At 59.4% G+C, this 20,089-nt stretch overlaps 2 protein-coding genes across 3 annotated transcripts in view; one reads left to right on the top strand and one right to left on the bottom strand.

Moving 5' to 3' along the window:
- Positions 1 to 2,325: 2,325 nt before the first annotated feature.
- Positions 2,326 to 16,407, bottom strand: CRAT (carnitine O-acetyltransferase). 2 transcript variants are annotated; one of them, XM_058693853.1, is made up of 15 exons: positions 15,889 to 16,407; positions 14,188 to 14,326; positions 13,216 to 13,479; positions 10,598 to 10,716; positions 9,324 to 9,377; positions 8,618 to 8,783; positions 8,076 to 8,250; positions 6,923 to 7,101; positions 6,306 to 6,406; positions 5,790 to 5,909; positions 5,473 to 5,595; positions 5,235 to 5,370; positions 4,786 to 4,848; positions 3,887 to 4,024; positions 2,326 to 3,224 (listed from the first exon to the last, which is right to left on the bottom strand). In XM_058693853.1, exons 2-15 carry the CDS (start codon positions 14,212 to 14,214, stop codon positions 3,009 to 3,011), a joined length of 1,881 nt encoding a protein of 626 aa, XP_058549836.1. In that variant the 5' UTR covers positions 14,215 to 14,326; positions 15,889 to 16,407; the 3' UTR covers positions 2,326 to 3,008. The 2 variants fall into 2 exon arrangements, with proteins under 2 accessions (XP_058549836.1, XP_058549835.1); XM_058693852.1 differs by lacking the exon at positions 14,188 to 14,326.
- A 145-nt stretch (positions 16,408 to 16,552) lies between these two features.
- The window catches only part of PTPA (protein phosphatase 2 phosphatase activator), a 31,297-nt gene continuing 27,760 nt past the window's right edge, over positions 16,553 to 20,089 (top strand). Inside the window, exon 1 of the mRNA XM_058693854.1 lies at positions 16,553 to 16,851. Within this exon, the coding sequence (XP_058549837.1) occupies positions 16,821 to 16,851 (31 nt within the window). The 5' untranslated portion in view covers positions 16,553 to 16,820. The remainder of the gene's footprint in view (positions 16,852 to 20,089) is intronic.

Below are 20,089 nucleotides of genomic sequence, written 5' to 3'. Positions count from 1 at the left end.
TGAAGAGAGCCCAAATCAAGTTCGTGCCAACGTGGACAAACTTTTAGGGGATGGATCTAGGTAAAAAAATCGAGTAACATTCAGTCATTCATTGTCTTGCATGTTCAAATTTAATGATGTATCGCACAAAATATAGAGCTGCTCTTTTGCACTCGTATTTTGCAAAAACAAACGAACCACAAAAAAAACACCACCACCCGCAAAAACGAGTTCGTCATCTGTGTCATCGGCCTCGGGGTCTGCGGGCTCCCGGGGGCCCACAGTGCTGTGGGTCTGCTGGCGAAGAGCACGATGGTGTCCCCAGAATTTGTTTCCCAAGACGCAAGTGCCTCTTGGTGTAACATCCCAACGGGTGGATCTAAAAACTCGATCCTGTAGGAGTGGGCGAGCTCCCCAACACTTACCTCCCCAAATGTCCAGAGGCCTTCAGAATACTTGCCTGTCCCCCAACTAACACTCGTAGAGGGTGAGGTCACAGGCCACGCCCTCAGCAATAACGACTGAATCTTCATGGTTTCTTTGCCTTTCCTCATCTCCCCCTACCCCCCACCGGCCAGTTCCGCCAGGGGACCTTCATGCATTCCACATGACGCTGCTCGGGGTTGTCTTTGCTAAACGGGTCTTCCCCAACCGGTACTTTTTGGCTCCAGAAAACGGAATGAGCCTCTGTAGCATGAGGCCTGTGACCACTCAAGGGCAAGGGGACACCCTCACTCCTGACGGATCTAGCTTTTTGGGGAGCAAGGTCTTGCCTTATATTCGGACTCACGCAGTTCTTAGCACTTGAGCCTCTGGAGTCCTGGGCATCTGTCCAGGCACTGTCCTTGGCTTGGATCCCTCTCCCTGCTCTCCTGCTGCCCCAGGCCGGGTTGGGTGTGGGCCCCCTGCCGCCGCGGTGCCGCTTCCCCGGTAATCGCTCAACTCCTGCTGCGGGACCTGCTCCTGAGAGTCCCAGGAGCCTCCAGAGGGAGGAGCACCACCTCCATTGTATAGACGAGGACACCCAGGCACAGGGAGGCCAAGGGTCAGCCTACGCGCCCCAGCGGCAGAGCAAAGGCTGTGTGCTGTGGAATTCTCTCGAAGGTCTTCCTGCTCAAGGCCCCGAGAGGGCACTACCGTTCGCCTTCCCTTGGCATTACCCTGCCCTGCTGGCCCTGGGGTCCTGAGGAGTGGCCAAGCCCTAGGCCATACCCCCTCCCATTATCTGGGCCCCACCTCTGGCTCCCGGGGACTTTGGGTAAAGGGACAGGAGTCCGTCTCCTAGCCTCGGAGAGAAGAGGACACGGAGTCCCCAGCCTTGTGGGGCTGTGAGGAGGCCCAGTGAGGCCTGACAGTCCCCAGTGCCTGGCATAGGTTAGTTCCACTTGATCAGTGCCTTGGTCCAGTTGGCACCTTCCTGTGCCCCCCCAGGCTGGGGCCCTCTGTCTTCCTCCATCACCAGCTTATGGGCCCGGGTCTGGGCTCGTTTCCAGCCATGGCCTCCTTCTTTCTCCACCCACTGTCCTGGGTTGTCTGACTGGGTGTGGTGTTGGGGCTGGGTGCTTGGCTACAGGGGCTCCTCTGGAAACCTCTGCTCTGCCATTTAGTGGTCTGGTGACCTTAACCTCTCTGAGCTTCAGTTTCCTTATCTGAAAAACGGAGAAAACCACAGGACCCACCGTCCTGTGACTGTCACTAGTCAGCCAGTTCACCTCATCCAGAGGCTCAGTGGCCTTTCCCACCCTCACCTCCTTGGCATCCTGCTCTTAGGGTTTCGCCCCCGCCTTCCTTAGGGCCAGCATCCCTCGGAGAGAGAGACGTCTCTCCACAAACGGCCTATTTGATTTGGGCAGGACACCCTGGCCCTGCTAGGCATGGGAGGGCGGGGGGCACACATAGGGCTCTGATTGGCTAGCTGCATGACCTAGTCTGGTGGCCCCTGGCAGCACCTGGGGCTGGGGTGGGCTGAGCAAGGCTGCTCGGCCACACTGTTGTTGGTTCGTGGGGGTGGCGGCCTTGAGTGTGGGCTACGCACCAACACAGCGGAGGCTACGTGGCCCCACAGCCCCCGGGGAGAGTCGGTCTCACTCGCAGCCCGTGGGACAGGGAGGCCCAAGTCTGTGAAGACGCAGCCCTGGGTCTGGTGCCATTCCTGGCCAAGTGCCCCGAGGTTGGCGCTGGCTCGTGGCTCCCTGGCCTAAGTCCGAGGACCCTCCTCCTGGCTGCTCTGGGAGCCTTTGAACTCACCGGCTGCTTGGACCACGGTTCCCAGATGCAGGGGAAGCTGGGAGAAGGCAGAGCCAGGCGTGTGCCCCACACTGCCTGCCCCCTGGGCCGAAACACCTCTTCACCGACAAATTTCCCCTTTATTAATCACCTTGCACGTTACTGTTACACAACCATGAACGTGGTTCAGGAATCAAACTGAATGGAAGCGAGTGAGTTGGGGCTCACGGGCCACATCGTCCAAAAGAGCACGGCAGGGGAAGATCGTACTTCCATGCAGGGCGGGCTGAGGCGAGGCCTTGGGCTTCCCTTACCAGCACACCTTGCACCCTGGCCTCAGCCTTGGAGAGGCCTGGAGCCCCTGGCTCTAGACAGTCCTGTCTCTAGATCCTTGGGAGCCTGGGGATTGGGATACAGACACCAGCCTGGCAGTGCAGAGGGCAGGGGGCTGGCTACAGCCGAGCTAGCAAGAAAAGGACTTTCCGGTCTAGTGACCTGGTGAGGGACAGGGAGAGGCTCTTCTGGTTCCTCTCCCTGCAGGAGGGCTCCTGGGTGGCCTACCGGGCGCCCGGGTCTTAGCCTCTGAACTCAGCCCGGGACTCGTGCCCCAGCAAGTGCTGGCGATGACCCACGGAAGGCACCGGCTCAGGCCTGCAGGCCCCGCTGGGGGATGCCTTCCTGGCTTAGTCACATCTGCGGGGCCTGGGGGTGGGGGGCGGTCGGGAGCAGAGGAGCGGCACCCTGGTGGGCTGCCCACCCCCGGTGGCTTGGCTGTGACGCCGGCAGGCCTGAGCACAGGGGGCTCACAGCTTGGCCCGAGGGTGGTGCTGGAGCAGAGCGCGCATGTCCAGGAGAGCCTTCTCCAGGTAGTGCGCCAGACGGGCCGCGTTGGTCTCGGCACAGCTGTTATAGGCCGACACGGAGAAGTTGATGTGAGTCTCCATGGGGTTATAGCAAACGCCATAGCCATCCGGGACCACGGGCCCAAAGAACATGACGCAGTCTGTCTTGGCAGGGACCTGGGGACAGCACAGGACTAAGCACGGGACTTCTGTCCTACCCACCAGCCTGCCTTTCCGCAGCTCTGCTCCCACTGCGCTCTGCCCGAGGTGCCCTTTCCCCCCTTCTGCAGCGGGCGGGTTACTTCGTCTGCTCCTTGAGGTGCACTTCTGGCGTCAACCCTCTCTGGAGTCTTCCTTGCCACTCCTGAGGGAGCCGCGCCCTCCTGGAGGCTCCCCCGACCCTCGGCGCTTCGCAGGGGGCCATCGCCGCCTCCGTCCCCGTGCTTCCGGCCTACGCTGTCCCCTCCTCCCAAGAGACAGGGATGGTGGTCTGTTCCTGCTGTTTCCCAGTGCCCGGTATAGGATGGCCTGACTCAGATGTTCCTTTGTGTCTGACCGGTGAACGAACCACGCCGATTCTCCCGTGAGGGGGGCCCTGACCCCTTCTCAGCCTGCCTGAGTCACGGCGAGGCCCCCCGGGCCCTGCTCTTCACCAGAACTCAGCCGTTTCAGCACTGACCCGGGGTGGCCCGAATGGGTCACACCGCCACCAAGTCTGGCCATGTTCTGGACCCGGGCTCTATTCGGTGCAGCCTTCGTCCAGCTCTAGCGGGAGCTGTTCTGTCCCACCCCAGGGCACCTAGGGCAGTGGCAGGGGCCCGGAGGGCAGGAAAACCCACCTGGCTGGTGGAGAGGTTGAAATGCATAGCGATGGCGTAGGAGGTGTCCATGAAGATGTCGGGCATGCTCACCAGGTCCTCAATGGCCTGCAGCTTCAGGCCCAGCAGGTGCCGGTCAAAGGCCTCCCCGCGGATAGCCTGTGAGAGGGGACCGTCAGGGGCGGGGGCTGCAGGCCCAGAGGGTGAGCCCCTAGCCCTCCTGGAAAGCCTATGGCAGCAACGTCCCTTCCACACAGCGGTCCCTCGGACTCATGAGACCAGAGGGTCCAGGCAGGAGAGCCCTCGCTTCACACATGGAGAAACTGAGGCTCAGGGACCTTCCCAGGGAGGGGACAGGGCAGGATTTAAGGACACAGGCCTGTAGCTGGGTGGCCTGGCCCCATCCCGGCCACGGGGCCTTGGCAGGTCACTTACATCTTGGAGTCTCGGGGTCTTCGTCTGTAACATGGGGATGGGTACTGAATGTCCCTCCCGGGGTGGCAGTGGGAGCAAAATGGACAGCTGCATGTAACATGGGCAGAGCCTGGCACACACAGGTGCTCAGAGCCAGATGGGAACCTAGACCTCCCGCCCTTGACTGCAGCCCAAGCTGTCAGAGGGCGGGGACCCCGCTGTTGGCCAGACCATGCAAGCCCTCAGCATCCGGGGCCCCGGGGCCATCGAGGGGAGAACACGATGCGAGCGCCAGAGGCTAACCTGGGACCAAAACAAAGTCACTGAGCTCAGTCTTGGTTTCCCCAACTTTAAAATGGGGATATTCAGCCTTACTCCAGGTGCCCCGGGTGCCCCCTGCTTTGGAGAGGAGTGGTTCATGCGAAGGGTGAGCGGCTGCAGGGATGGACAGCTGGGAAACGCCAAGGGTCAAGTCAAGCAAATGGGGACAGCAGGGGTTTGCTCACGTGGTCCGTGTAGGCTCGGTGGGCTTGCACGGCCTTCCGCAGCAGGTCCACCTTCTGGTGCTCCTAAGAGGGGTGAGGGAGTTGAAGTGTATGTTCCCTCCCCGTTCCTGCCACCTACCACAGTGGCCCGCTCCACCCGGCACTAGATCCGAGGTCCTCGAGAGCAGTCCTCCCCTGTTGGCCCTCAACCAAGGCCTGACACGCAGGCAGACGCGCCCTGCTGATGAGCGAATGAAGCAATAGTTCCCTTTTGCCCTTGGCTGCCAGGAAGCTCAGGGCCAAATTCACGACTCCACCTTCTGTCAGATTCCCAGTGCCCACCCCGGGGCCCGGGGAGGAGGGGGGGAGGTTGGAATACAGTAGGTGCTCCATCAGTGTGTAGTGACAGAACGTACAGAAAGGGAGATGGCTCAAGGCCGGCTTGCCCGCCCTCGCCCCGGACCTCTCACCGACACGTTGGAGTCATCCATGGCCTTGACGAAGGTCAGTGAGTCCACGGAGGCTGAGCGGATGGTGTCGGTGCGGCCCAGGTGGAACATGCGCAGGGAGGCGCTTTCGTACGTGGCGCACGCCTGCTTGTAGATCCTGGGTGCGGGAGGGGGCTGAGCACAGCCCCCGGCAGGCTGCCCCCACGCCACCCCCAGGCCTCCTCCCTCCTCCCCCGCCAGGCCCCGGGGCGCGGCGCACCTGTAGTAGGCCAGCTGGAGTGCCATCTGGATGAAGGCGTCCGGGCTCAGCTTCTCCGACTTGGGGAAGTCTTTCCCAAAATGGTGGAACACCATCACCATGATGTCCAGGTCCTGGATCATGCTGGGGGGTGGGGAGAGGTGGGTGAGGAGCAGGCACCTGGCAGCCCCTGCCGACCCCAGGGGAGGCCCCGGGGAAGGCCCAAGAGCGGTCTCAGAACCAGCCAGGTGCCACGATCGACCGGGAACAGGAGCCTGCCGGGCTCGAGGAGCACAGTCCCCTAACCTGACTTGACCCACCCGGTATGCCGCGCTTACATGCTGAGATTCTGCTTGGCCTTTTCAATGTCGCTCTTGATCTCGGGGGTGATGTTGAACCGCAGCTTCTTGGGCATGGGCAGGGGCACCATGGGGGACCGCACAAGCTCGGGTTTCTTCCTGCGTGGGACACGGGGGGCCTCAGGCTCATGCTGGGGCCTCGGGAGCCTGGGTCCACCCCTGGGACTGAGGTGGGGGGTGTGGGTTCCTGAGGCCGCAGGGAGCCAGCCTGGGGAGACTGTGGGTTTGCTCTTTAGAAAACTGCCTTCGCTCCAGCTTCCAAGTGGCCACACGGAGGAGGCCTGGAGAGGGGAAGGGACTTGTCCAAGGTCAAGTAGCTGGGAAGCGGCAGAGCCGGAACTCAAACCGGGTCTGACGACGCTAAACCCATGCCTTCTTCTGGCTTCCTTTGAAAACACAGATTCGCAGGCACAAGGGAGAATGGCATTTCTCCGTGACTGTCACCTGTCACCAGGAGCTCGGGAGCCGGGTGGAGGGTGGGACAGGCACACTCACGTGAACTCAATGACATGGTCCACGAGGGCAATGATGGGGGGTCCCTCCGCTGCTGCATGCTCGTAAACAAGCCCGCAGGAGCCATCTTCGGCCACGATGAACTGTGGAAGGGAGAGGGACCCGTCAGCCCTGGGTCCCTGGAGCCACTCTCTGCTGGTTGGGTCCCGTGGGAAGGGCCTCTCTGAAGCCATCTCAGGGGTTATGCTGACTTTATTATTGTTTTTAATAACAGCTAACACTCACCAGGGGCCTTGGGCCCCTTTCAGGCCACGGCACGTCCCATACTCGTATACCGCGTCGAGTCCCTAAAATGACTCCTCCCTGGGAGGCATTCCACAGGCTCAAAGAGGGAAAGTCACGGCCAAGACCGCGCCGCTCTGCCTGGCCCCACATCCCAGCTCTCTCGGTTGTGCTGACGAGGTGACAGCGGTTTCTGGGCCGGGCCCAGTAATGACAGGCTGACTGCCTGGTAATTACAGCCGCGTCCACCTGCTGGCCTCCCACCTGCTTTACTAGCTGGGAGGCCAGGGACGCCCGGGCGAGGGGCAGGAAGTCCTGCGTGGGCCAAGTTTGGGTGTGCGCCCTGGGAGGGAGTCGGGGCTCTGCCAAGTCCCTACCTGCAGCGTCTTGTCGAACCAGCGATTGCCGCTGTTCAGTTTGCCACCACCCCCGTGCAGCATCTGGCCGGCCACGTGACGGCGGTACACGTCCTCCGAGACGCGGGGCACGGGTGCGTCCAGGCACACGGTGAAGATGCTCTTCTGGATGGAGCGGACCGACTCCCGGTTCACCTTGTCTGGGGTGGCGTGTGGGAGGGGCGCGAGACGGGGCGGGGGGGGGGGGTGCATGTCAGGCCCGGGAAAGCCTCGGAGGCTTCCAGAGCATTCACGGGCGCTGGGTGAGGGCTGCAGAGGCAGCTTTGCACTCAACAGGGCCTCGTGACAGGGTTGGTGGCAGAGCGGTGAACACAGCTGCCTTCCGACAGGGCCCTGTAGCCCCCTAGCGCTCCACGAGCCGGGGCCCGATACCGGACCCACGTTAGAAACGAGGCAACGGGGGGCGCCTGGGTGGCGCAGTCGGTTAAGCGTCCGACTTCAGCCAGGTCACGATCTCGCGGTCCGTGAGTTCGAGCCCCGCGTCGGGCTCTGGGCTGATGGCTCGGAGCCTGGAGCCTGTTTCCGATTCTGTGTCTCCCTCTCTCTCTGCCCCTCCCCCGTTCATGCTCTGTCTCTCTCTGTCCCAAAAATAAATTTAAAAAAAAAAAAAAAAAAAAAAAAAAAAAAAAAAAAAGAAACGAGGCAACGGGGGCGCCTGCCTGCCTCAGTCAGAAGAGCATGTGACTCTTGGTCTAGGGGTTGTGATCCCAAGCCTCACGTTGGGTGTAGAGATTACTAAAAGATAAACTTTAAAAAAAAAAAAAGAGGAAACCGAAGCCCCAGGTCACACGGAGAGCCAGCGTGATAGTCAGGGATCCAACACAGGGGTTCGACTCCAGGGACGACGCCCCTGACCAACAAAGGATTTGAAAGAATGTGGAGGCAGAGGTGGGGTCTGCAGCCAGAGGGCTTGACTCTTACCGTAACTTGCTACTTAATACAGGGAAACTAAACCCAGCCAAGCCTCAGTCCCCTCATCTGTGAAATGGGCCAACAGCACCCACTCCGAGTTGAGAGGATTCAGCGAGAAACGTGGCCGCTCAGGGCCTGGTGTGGGCAGAGGCCAAGACGTGGGCCTCTCCTCCTTCTTCCACCCCCCCCCACCCACGGGCACCTTTGATGAGGGTGCTGTAGGCCTTGGCCCAGGAGTTGCGGTGGTTAGAGGTGAGGATGCCCACGGGCTCTTTGTTGGTTTGCAGCGATGAGTTCCAGATCTTCTCCAGCTGCACGAAGATCTGATCTGACGTCAGGGGTGTCCCATCGCTGTGGTACACGTCCAGCTCAAAAAACTATCCGGGCACGGCAAGTGGGGAGAAGGGAGGTGGGTGAGGGTCTCAGACAGGCAGCAGTCACCTCCCACCCCAGCCTCCTCCTGGCCCCGGCAGCCCAGAAGTCACAGCCAGTGCCGGTCGGGGCCCTGCCGAGGGATGAGTCAGGCTACAGGGGCGAGACGGGGGGAGGTCCTTGCATTGCTCTCCCCAGGCCGGGCAGGCCCACGGCCCCTCCTGGGTGCCCTCCGGCTGGGGCCTAGCCAGGCGCCCAGTAGAGATGCCCAGGGCATGCCTGATCCTCGGGACACAGGGGCATGCGTGTTGGGGAAGCTGACTTTTGGCCCCGCGCCCTCCTCCCCTGGGGAAGTGGGGGGAGCCCACCCACTTGGTAGTTGTGCACCACGGTGATGTGCATGGGCGGCTTCTTGCTCTTGCTGAAGCTGATGACCGAGTCCTGCTTGGGGCCCGGCACGCGGCAGGAGGACAGGATCTGATAGTACTGGTTCATGCACAGCGGCTTACCCCCCAGGTACTCCACGGGCAGGGTCTCGCTGCGGGGGGCAGAGGGACAGTGAGGGGGCCACCAGGCAACCGAGCAGGGTGGAGGACAAGACCACCAGGGAGCTGCTGCTGGGCACCGCTGGGAGCCGAGCCGGGCCAGGCCGAGAAGGGGCTTAGGCGAGTGGCGTTCCTACCCCGACTCAGTGTGAGCCCGAGGTGCGTTGGGGCTGCTCAGGGGGCCTGTATCCCACCCTGGGCGGGCCCTGCTTGTGAGTCGCCCCGGAAACTCGCTCCCCTCGGCGCTTCAGTTAAGCCACAGAAGAGAGGAGGTGGTGAGTCAGCCTCCGGGGTCCTCTTTGGCTGGGACAGTGTCACCAGGAGGCGGTCCCAGAAGCTGGGGCAGAGGACCTAAGTGTCCCAATCCCCATACTGTCTCTCCAACCCCAACAGAGGCTGGGCCAACAGGAAGTGAAAGCGACCGAGATCTGGACCGTCCAACACCCGGCTGCGACGCTGGAGACGCTGGACGTGCTGGGCCCAGGCTGGAGTGGCTGCGGGGATGGGGGGGCGGGGCGGGGGAGGCTGCCCACCTGTCAATCATGGTTTTGAAATCCAACACGCCCTCGATGAATTTGGCAGCAAACCTGGGGGGACCAATGAGAGATCAGAACCTGTTGGGACACCCCAAGGGAGGTCCCAGGCCAGGGACACCAGTGGGGTGAGGGGAAGGCCTAGCCAAGGGAGGAGACAGATTGCTTCACTCTGAACCCACTGCTGGCAGAAAGCCTGAAAGGAGTTCAAGTGTAGGACCTGTGTTTGAGTCCTGGCTTGCCCTTCTGAGCCAGCTTTCTCTTATCTCTAGAGGGAGGGTCCCAAGAGGGCCCAGGGAGATGCTTTTGGCCAGGGACACCTACATGCTGGAAGGATGTAGGTGTAATGAATGGGAGCGCGATTACGGCTGGTTTATTCGTTGGTACTGGCTGATTTCACCCACAAAGGGCCTGAGGCCCTGAACCACAGCCTGGAGCCTGGAAGGAGGTCTCCCCTTCTCTGAAGCGTCAGTTAGAGAGGGACCCGGGACCTTGGGGGATGGGGAGTATAAACGGGAGGGCAGCAGCTCAGGGTGTCCTCTCTGATAGGTACCTTCCTGTTTGGGGGCCGCTGTGTCTTCCGGGCCATCTCCCTCAACCGGGCCTTCCTGCTTGGATCGTCCGGACCACACCAGTCAGGCCTGACACCTGGTCTGCCCCTGGCTCCCAACATGGGGACCACCGGCTAGAGCCTGAGCCTGAATTCTTGGATGCCCCGGCCCCTTTAAGAGAAGCAGGTGGTGGCCCTGAGTGTCTGGTCCTTGGGCAGGAGATCCCTGTCACTGGTATTTTTATCCCTGGTAGTATTGGAACAGAGGCCAGGGCAAGTGACACGGCCGAATGTGGAAAAGGGGATGGTGTACAAAGGTCACTCCTGGGACCAGCTGGAGAGAGAGGAGGGGCTGAAGTGTCAGAATGAGGTGAGGGGTAGCCTCAGGTTCACAGAGAGGGAGGGGATACGGTCTACAATGTGATTAACAGTTATGAAACTTTAGAGCCAGGAAGACCCTGCTTCAGCCAATCCTGAAAGGTGACCTCGGGCAAGTCCTTTCATTGCTCTGAGCCTTAGTTTCCCGATGTGTGACATAGGGATGATGCTCCCTACTTCGTAGGGCTGTGTGGGGCGGTGGGGGGTGGCCGATGAAAGATAAGGAACAGGCCGATGAAAGATAAGGAACAGATAATGACTGGGGCCCCTGCAATCTCCCGGGGGATTGGACATCAGGGCCTTGGACATGCCCAGAGCCCTGTCCCAGCCGTAGCCACTCACTCACCGGAGCTGTCCCTGCAGGTCCACAAAGTCCTGCTTGGGCAGTGCTACACCAGGGCTGGAGTAGATGACCAGGGGCTGGCGGTACTGGAGGTAGGCTGTTTTGAGCCACCACTCGGACAGCTGGAGAAAGGACCACAGCCTGTGTGTGAGGAGCGGGTGGGGACGTGGCTGGGTCCCCTCTGCCCCCTCTATAGAGCACAGATTCTCCAAGTGAATGCTCAGAGCAGAGCCTCCCGCCCCCTTAAAAACCAACCTGTGGCACCTCATCATTTCCTCTTAGCCTGAGGCAATCAGCATTAGCAAGACAAATTAGACAACACTGCGGAGCAAAGGAGCCAATGATTCTAGAAAGAAAAGGACTGAAGGACTGCCAGGAAATGGGGGAGGGGTGAGGGGAAGAGGCAGAAATGTGAATCACTTTCCTTCATCTTACACACTTTTGGGCAATGATTTTACTATTTTTGGAAAGAAAAATATATGAATGACAGAAAAGGAAAAATATATATAAAGTCAAAGTCTGATGAATGTATTTTTGACTGTTCCAGGTAGACATTCTCTGGGGAGGCAGGAGCCCAGGGTTCGGTGCAGTTCTTGGGACCCTGGTCCTCCCTGGCCACGGTTTTGTTGGTGTCAGACTGGGGAGCAGACACTCCCTTGGATCTCAAGGTCAGGGCCATCTAGGGAAAGCTCCCTGCGAGGATAAGTCACTGCCCTAGTGACAAGATGTGGGTGCCACATCCTGTGTCTCCATCTGGTGGTCTGTCCTCTGCCCAAGGGGCTATTTCCATCGGGTGAGCAGTCTCTCTGGGGACCAGCCATGGCCAGGCTGTTAAAGACCCCTGTCTCCGGGCTGTGCAGACTCCCAAGTAACTATCACCCTTGAGCCTTACGTGCTGACTGTAATATCCCCCTCACTCTGCCCCCGCAAGCACCTCTCTGGCAGGTCTCTCAATCCCAGGGACCCCAGACCCCCACTGTGTTTCCTATCCCATCTCAAACAGCCGTGGGACGTGCCTCTTCACCACACAGGCTCCCCTTGGGGCACAGCTAGCCTGTGGCGCTAGGCCACCAGCCTTGGGCCCTTGGCAAGGCAAGAGGGAAGATGACAGGCCCAGGGTGCACAGTGGGCCAGCAAGCAACTGCTGTCTGCTGACTTGTGGCCCGAGGACAAGGCTCCTGTTCAGCCAGACCCTCTCCTGTGTAGCTCGGGGCCTCCCAGGGAGCTGCTGTGGGTTTTCAATCTACCTCTCTGGGCCTCAGCTTCCTCACCTGTGGATCAGGGAGGGGCAGACAGGAATTCCCTCCCCTTGGTGACAGCCGGGCTGCCCTTCAGCCAGGGGCCCCCACTCCATCACGGATCTCAGGGCCTCTGACCAGAGTTTGGGAAACACAGGGAAACCCTGCAGATGTGGGCATTCCCCCTGTTGAGAATCTGCTGGGCCTTGTGAGCTGAGAAGGAGGTAGCCCCACCCTTTTAGCTAGAAGTTTCTGTTGGAAAAAGAAATTCCTGGCGAAAAATGGAGGGAAACTGCCAGACCACAGACTCGTTAAGTGCCTGCCGAGGCTCAGTACATGACGCCCACCCGTTGAGGACTCCCCGCTCCCATGTACCCCACTCAGAAGAGCATCTCCCACTTTACACGGCCAGAAGCTGGCTGTGGTTCTCTCCCAGAGAACCTGCTCCCCGCTCGGCCATCCCCTTCTTGGTCAGTCTCCCCCATCCTCCCCCAACTGCCCCTCCCCAAATGCCCCTGCCGTTGCTTTAAGTCGGGACTGCTCTCTATCAGCAGGTGCCATTAGTGCTGCCTCTAGAAAGCATCCTGACCCTGACCATATCCTGACCCAGACCGCGGGAGATGCCCGCGCCAGCCTCCTCGCATGCCTCCCGCCCCCATTCCTGCTTCCCTCCCAGCAGTCAGGGTGGTCCTTTCCAACTACGTTCAGGTGTAAGACGCCCACAGGAGAGTGCACGGGGCGTCAGTGTGGACCTGTGTGACAGGCGATTCGATCTGTCACTGAACAACACAAATGCCCTGCTTTAGGCCATCCTGTGGCCGGCCCCCCTCCCACTGAACTCCAGCCCACCTTCCTTGCTCCGATGCCCCCCCCTCCCCCCGCCCCAGCCCCAAGCCGCTGCACTAAATTCCAGCCTCTGTCCTTGGACACGCTAGGCCGTTGCCACCTTTCCCTGTGTTGTTCCCTGTCTCAGATCCAACACCGCCTCCTCCCTGCCCTCCCGGCCCACTCAGCCTCAAACCACTGCCATATTCCCCTCTCCTCTTCTCCTGGCAAGCTTCACTGCCGGAAAGAACCTCGTCCCCTCACTTGTGTCCTGTTTCCTCACCTCGATCCGCACCCCACGTTAATGTCAGCCCCAAGGGACCACGGACTGTGTTCCTGCTCACTCAGGGCCCTGCCTAGTGCCAGGCACAGAGCAAGCACTGAAGAAACTGCAGGGCGCACACGAATGCCCCCGAGTCGCAGGTATTGGAAAATGCAGTGTGAGGCCAGCGACAGACGGGCCGCAGCGAGGGTGCTCTCATAAGCCTCCGAGAGGGCCCTGTGCCCCCCGCCCCCCTTCCTCCCCGGGCCCCTGCGGGAACGAGGAAGTCCACTTACCCAGTTCTCCATCTTCCTGGCCCTGCGCTCCAGCCCTTTCTGCAGACGCTCCCCGACGCCCCCCGCGGTCTGAAACTCTTCCACCAGCTGCTTGGTCTGGGTCCACTCCTCCTCGCTCACGATGGGCTGCAGCGCCTTGAGGTAACGGTCCAGGGACTGCTGGAGTGCAGGCACGGGCAGCCGGGGCAGCGAGTCCTGGTGTGCCTTGAAGCGGCCAGAAACCTTCACCAAGGAGGAGGGCTTGAGCAAGCCCAGGGGCTTTACCTGCAGGCAGCAGAACATCTTGCTCATTCTCTCGCTGGCTCTGGAAGGCCCTGTCAATCCCAAAAGCTGCAGTACTGGGCACTTATGTGCCACTCCGTGGGGTCAGAGCTGGCCTCTTGGATGGTGCCCGCCTGGCTTCCCGGCCCTCAAACTGTACAGTGAGTGTCTCCGCCTCTCTGGGGCCAGGAGACGCAGGGAGGGCTAGGGGACGGGGGGTGTGGCCACTGGTCCAAGTCGGGATGGACGGCACCTGCTGGGGGCGGCAGAGCTGAGGGCGGCCTCTCACCTGTCTGGAGGCACAAGACTCCGCCTTTCTCCCCCTGGGACCAGGAGCCAGCCAGCCAGCCAGCCAGCCAGCAGTCAGGCGACTGCTCCCGCCCCCGGGGGTCCCCGCCTCCTTTTCTCCCACCCTCGCCAAATTGAGAAAGAGAGGGAAAAAGAGAAAGTCAGCAAGAGCCAGAGGAGGACAGCCCCTTGGGGTGAGGGCGAAGGCTTGGTTTTTACCTGTCTGGGGGTGGGGATAGAGGGACATTGGGGCAGCTGTGTGGCAAGCGAGAGCTGAATGGCCTGGATGGCCTGGCGGGGGTACGGGGGTGTGGTGAGAGGTGGCAGAGAAAGTCTGGGAGACTCTGGAGGCAGGCAGAAAGAGAGGAGATCTGAGGAGCTGGAAACAGTGGGTAGGCAAGTGGCAGAGGATCCGTTCCATACCTGCTCTTTCTGCTGCCCGTCCTCCATGGCAGGACTGAGGTTCTGAGCCCTGTCTGTCTGCCTTGGGCTGGACCTCTAAGCCTAACTGTGCTACCAAGTGGGTGAGCAGAACCTAGCAAGAGACAGCCACTTGCCCGGGCTGGAAAGAAAAGACAAGAGCCGAGATTCAGGGGGGTGATAGGGAGTGGCAGTGGCAATGGCTACGGTGGCCACGGCAACACCTCGGGTCGTGGCTGTGGCAGGCACCCTCTCTAAGCCTCCAGGAGTAGAGGATTAGGGAGCAGGTGAGGGGGCTGGTAGTAGGCACAGGCACAGGAGGAAACCTGGAACACGTTCTCCTTTCTTCTTTGGGTGGGCCCGGTGCCAGGGAGGCAGGCCAGGAGGGATTAAAAAATCCACCTGTTGGAATCCGTATAGGTCTGTTTAATGAGCAAAAACCTGGCAGAAACCGTCCGGCCACCGAGGTTACGCCACAACCCTGAAATTAGACCTGAAAATTGGGGTTGGCGCAAGGGAGCGGACGCCAAAAAGGGGCCATAAGTGGACAGTGGCTGCTAAAACCCCATCCCGTTTTCCTCCAGGACTCTTGGAGCCCTTCTGGGCCTCCCTTCCACCAAAGCCTGGTTCTCCTGAGCTGTGGCTCATTCGGCTGGCGGCCAAGAGTGAAGGACTTTGGGCACTAAAAAAAATACACCGAAGGAGAATGCTAGTTTTGGGATTCTGCTAGATTTGAGTCACCGGAGCCAGGGGATTCTGGCCAAGTCTCTCCTTGCCTCAGTTTCCCCAGCAGTAAAGCGATCAGGCCGCCGAGAAGGTCCTGGAAGCTGTCTGTAGGAGGGGGGCACTATTTAGGTGTTGGTGACAAGGGTGAAGTGGAGCCTTCGGGTCCTGGGAGACCTGCAAGAGCCTCTGGGCCAGCGGATGGGTACCCTCAGCCCTCTGGGCCAAGTAGTATCTGAACATCCTTCTTGGCACGGACAGAAGGAGATACAAGCAGGGATATGCTTGGAGTGGACAGCAAAGGAACTCAAACCATAGGAGCACCAATGCCGGCTCCAGGCTGCCCTGCGGAGAGCGCTGTGGCATAGACACAAAACTGGGGGAGGGACTGGTGGAGAAGAAGGGCAGGGGGCTGCCGCCTGAAGCCTCTGGCCAGTTCAGAGGACTTTGAGAGCAGCCCAGTTTGAGGCCTCCACATGAATTTCTCTGGCCACGCACAATTCCCCAGGGGCCGTTTGATGAGCCCCAGGAGACCTGAGCAACTGGGTGAGGTTGGAGAAGTGGCTCTGGACCGGGCATAGATGGCTCAGGCTGAGCGAGTGACAGGTGTGTGAGTCAGAGAATAACCGTCTGAGAGACACTCCTGGCCTCCCAGCAAGTTGGTTCTGGGTCTAAGGGTGGAGGTGCAGCCTGAACCCTGGGTCCCCACGATCTTTTCCGGGTGGCAGGAATTTAGCACCACACGATGTGGGTTCGATCCGGTCTCTGACCTTGAGCCTCAGTCTCCTTTTCCAAGCGGGGTTAGGCCCCCTGCCGATCCCAGCCCAGCAGCTGTTGGCTAGGCAGGACAGTGGGTGGCCTCCTGCCCCCGTCGCCTCGACGGCTTGTCACTCCATTCCGGCGCAGCCGCGTGTCTGACTCCACTCCCGACCCACCCGCCACGTCCAGGGCCCGCCAGGCCGGTTTCCCGGCCGAACTCACCACGGTCCTGGCCGCGAAAGCCAACATCTTTGCGACACAGAGTCCACTAGGTTCCTCGCGCTGGGCAAAGTCCGCGCCGCCGCCGCCGCCGCCGCCGGTGGATCCTTGCTAGAGCCTCTGGACCAAGGTCGTCGACCTTGGTCGAGTCACCGCGGCCAGCCGGTAGAGATGGCCCGGCGCCCACCCACCGGGCCTGGCGGGCCGCGGGCTGGTGGCTCCGAGGAGCACTCTTGGGGTGGGCCCGGGCCGCTAGGCGCGAGCGTGGGGCGGGGCCATGGCGCGGGGCGGGGCTGGGCAGGGGGCGGGGCCGAGGGCGCAGTTAGCGGTCCAGAGACCCCGCGAGGCGGTGGAACCCAGGAAGAGGGGTAGACCGCAGGCTTCAGCGCCCCTCTCCGTCTCCCACCTCCAAAAGTTGTCTCAGCTGTTGGACGCAGTAGTGTGCAGCACTCTCAGTCCGCTTGGTGTCCTTGAGCGCTACTCTTAGAGCGAAAGGAAAACACAGCCATGTCAACAAGGGACTGTCCGCCAATGTGCTTCGGGATGGGGTCAAAGATGACAGGTGGGGAGCGCCCCGCACAAGCATGGCTGCCGCGCTCCCATCACCGGGCGGACAGTGGGCTGGTAGGGAGGCGAGCGGGCCGCTGCCGCGCATGCTCCCAGTTGCCCCGCACCAACATGGCCGCCGCCTCCCCGTGAGCGCCGTAGCCGCGAGCCGGCCGTTGCTGGGCATGCTCCCTGAGTGCCCCGCACCAGCATGGCGGTCGTCTTCACCGGGGTGACTTTAATTCTCGGTTTTCGGTTATAGCCGGCCGGTGCTCAGTTCTCTTCAGAAAGCTCTGAGCGCCTGGTGGAGCCGGGGAAAGGAAGGGAGTGCAGGCGTGAAAGGGAAGAGGGGACTGCGGGTATCCGGGCCGGCTCCTGGCGGGAGGAAGATGGCTGAGGGCGAGCGGCAACCGCCGCCAGGTAGGACCGGCCGGGCCCTGCCTGGGTGTGGGGGTGCGGGGGCGGCGCCCGGCGCGGGGGCGGGGAAAGGGTGTGGTGTGGGGGGCTCGGCGGGAGAAAGGGTCGGGAGGTGGGGGAACTCGAGCGGCAGAAGCGGCTGGGCCCCGAGGAGGAGCCGGTGGAGGCGCCCCGAGAGGGAAATGTTGGGACCTGCGGGCTGGCCAAGAACCCGGGACTGCGAAGGGGTGGTGGGTGGGGCGCGACACCGGGACTTGGGGGGCCCCGGCTGCCAGAGGGCCGGGAGGGCAGCGCCGCGGCCAGAAGGGGAGGCCTTTTCCGTATCTGGGCTGCGCGTGAAGTCAGCCCTTGAGCTGGTGGGGAACTGCCTGGGATGGGGGCGAAAGTGATTCTGGTGGCTGCCTTCGTTATTAGCCCCTGCCCAGCGGGCGACGGGTGGTGCTCAGTGGGCCTGCGCCCGCCCGCCCCGGCTTTCCAGACTCCTCTGCACCCTTCCCGCCCCTCATCCTCCTACCCCTCTCTCCCTCTTGGAAATCGGGCTGTGGAGTTTTCTTCCATTGGCTGACAATTTATTGAGAGACCTGCCCTTGGTTGTGTAAACCACTGATTAAAAAAAGCTGGTTGTGCAAGATGAGCCTGGCCTCGACATCTGTAACTTTTACTTGCGCCGTGGCCTCGCTTGAGTTCATCTCAAATAACGGATGCCGGTGCTAGGGAAGGAAGGGATCTTCTAGAGACCTGTTTTCCTGGAGAAGGGGAAGTCTGTTGGCGGTTACCTGCCGCCCTCTCTCCAGCCAAGAAGGACTGACCATAGAGAAGTAAAAATTCTGACAGGGCGAATAGGTTGGCCAACAGCTAATGTGTTTAAAGCAGTGGGTATTCCTTCTGTCTTGCACGTGGGGCTCTCTGGGAAGGTCTCACTCAGGAAGGAGAAATTCATCCTCCGCTCTGCCCCCAACAGATTAACAAAGAGCTGGCTGTGCTCTGTTAGGGCATTTGAAACCATTTACTTCATTCAGTAGAAAACTTCCGTGCCCGTGCCTTTAGAAGTTCTGGTAATGACTGTGAGAGCTATAAGCCAACCGGAATTCTAGGGAGATGAGTGCATCTCCAAAGTTGGGTGGCTGGAGAGACGGCCCAGGCACTGAAGGAGATAAAGGGAAGGTATCTATATGGCCGGAAAGAGCAGGTCGCTGGAGGTGGTTCTCTTTGAAGTTTGAAACAGGACATTTTGGAGCAAGTGGAAAGAACTACTTGACTTAGACAGTGTAGTGGTGAAAACCTTGGATTTTTAAGAGTTGTACAGAGCTGGCTCTGCCTGGCAAATCACATTCTCTCTCTCTCTTTTTTTTTTTTTTTGAGAAACTGGGGCTGTTATATCTTCTGCACCGAGTTGTAGTGTGTGTTCCATTGATGATGTGGGCAAAACATGGCACGTGGTGGGTAGTCCGGAAATGTTGATTGCTGTTGGCCTTTTAACCTTTTTTTTTTTTTTTTTTTTTAACGTTTTTTATTTATTTTTGAGACAGGGAGAGACAGAGCATGAACAGGGGAAGGTCAGAGAGAGGGAGACACAGAATCCGAAACAGGCTCCAGGCTCTGAGCTGTCAGCACAGAGCCCGATGCGGGGCTCGAACTCACGGACCGTGAGATCATGACCTGAGCCGAAGTCGGCCGCTCAACCGACTGAGCCACCCAGGCGCCCCAACTGTTGGCCTTTTATTTATTTATTTATTTTTTTAATAAATTTTTTTTTTTTAACGTTTATTTATTTTGAGACAGAGAGAGACAGAGCATGAATGGGGGAGAGGCAGAGAGAGAGGGAGACACAGAACTGGAAGCAGGCTCCAGGCTCTGAGCCATCAGCCCAGAGCCCAACACGGGGCTCGAACTCACGGAACGTGAGATCGTGACCTGAGCTGAAGTCAGACGCTCAACCGACTGAGCCACCCAGGCACCCCCCAACTGTTGGCCTTTTAAAAGGTGGTACAGGAGCGCCTGGGTGGCTCAGTCGGTTGAGCATCAGACTTCGGCTCAGGTCACAGTCTTGTGGTTTGTGGGTTCGAGCCAACATCTGGCTTTGCCCTGACAGCATGGAGCCCAGAGCCTGCTTCAGATCCTCTTTCTTCTTCTCTCTCTGCCCCTTCCCCGTGCGAGGGCATTATCTCTCTCTCTCTCTCTCTCTCTCTCTCTCTCTCTCTCAAAAATGAATAAACAGGGGCGCCTGGGTGGCTCAGTCGGTTGGGTGGCCGACTTTGGCTCAGGTCATGATCTCCTGGTCTGTGAGCTCAAGCCCCGTGTCGGGCTCTGTCCTGACTGCTCAGAGCCTGGAGCCTGCTCCCGATTCTGTGTCTCCCTCTCTCTCTGCCCCTTCCCTGCTTGCTCTCTGTCTCAAAAATAATAAACAATAAAAAAATTTAAAAAATGAATAAACATTAAAATAAATAAGTAAGTAAGTAAATAAATAAATAAATAAAAGATGGTACAGGTTGAACACGTAGGCTGGTTCTCTAATGATAGATGATAATACATTATCCTCTTTTGGGGGGTTTTGGGAACATCTCTAAAACTCTAGATAGTTCCACCTTATACAGTGAGCTCGTAAGGTATCCACATGTCCCATGGCACCTTTGTCAGATATTAGATCTGAAGCTGGAGAGACTGTTAACATAGTTCTCAGTTTGAAGGCTTGTTTCTTTGATTTGGGATCGTGTGTTCCGGTAACAACACGTGTGTATATGTCTTTAGTCCTTGTTGCAATGCTTCCTGCATGGTAGCCATTCCCCTGGTACCTGCCTGGCCTTGCCTGGAGAGTTTCCCACCTGTGAAATCACTTCAGAAGGGCTGTCCCCTTGAAAGGAGCAGTTCTCTCTCAAACTTACAAAAGGGCTCTCTGTTCCTCAAGATCTTTTGCAAGTTGATTATTTGGAGTGTGGAACACATTTTCTCATAAAAACAACGAGGTTAGGTTACCAGCTTGACCTATAAAGCTTATCATTTAGCATCTTAAAGTAGTAATTTGCCAATAGTAGAGGTCTCAGTTGGGCTTGCAGACCAGGTGGGAGGAGGAAGAGAGTATCTGATCTGTTTTTTGGGTTCTGATTTGAAGTTTGAATTAGGTAGAGGTTGGTCTTGTTCTCATCTCAGATTCTCTATCCTCCTCCTTAGGTCTCCAGGTATCCTAGTGCTTTCCCTTTCCTCAGGGCCTCTCCAGGCATGCTCCGTTCTCCCAAATATCACA

The sequence above is a fragment of the Neofelis nebulosa genome, chromosome 12, assembly GCF_028018385.1.
Source record: "Neofelis nebulosa isolate mNeoNeb1 chromosome 12, mNeoNeb1.pri, whole genome shotgun sequence".
Lineage (NCBI taxonomy): Eukaryota > Metazoa > Chordata > Mammalia > Carnivora > Felidae > Neofelis > Neofelis nebulosa.
The sequence above is the reverse complement of the archived record's forward strand: the minus strand, read 5'-3'. Positions and strand labels throughout refer to the sequence as shown.

Bases quoted from the DNA above. Each gene is read 5' to 3' on its own strand.
- CRAT (XM_058693853.1), bottom strand. From the start codon at position 14,214: ATGGAGGACGGGCAGCAGAAAGAGCAG. The intron at 13,480-14,187 runs GTATGGAACGGA...TGCTGCCTGCAG, and splicing joins ACGGGCAGCAGAAAGAGCAG to GTAAAGCCCCTGGGCTTGCT. The intron at 6,407-6,922 runs GTAGGGACTTGG...TCCCTTCCACAG, and splicing joins GGTTCGACAAGACGCTGCAG to TTCATCGTGGCCGAAGATGG.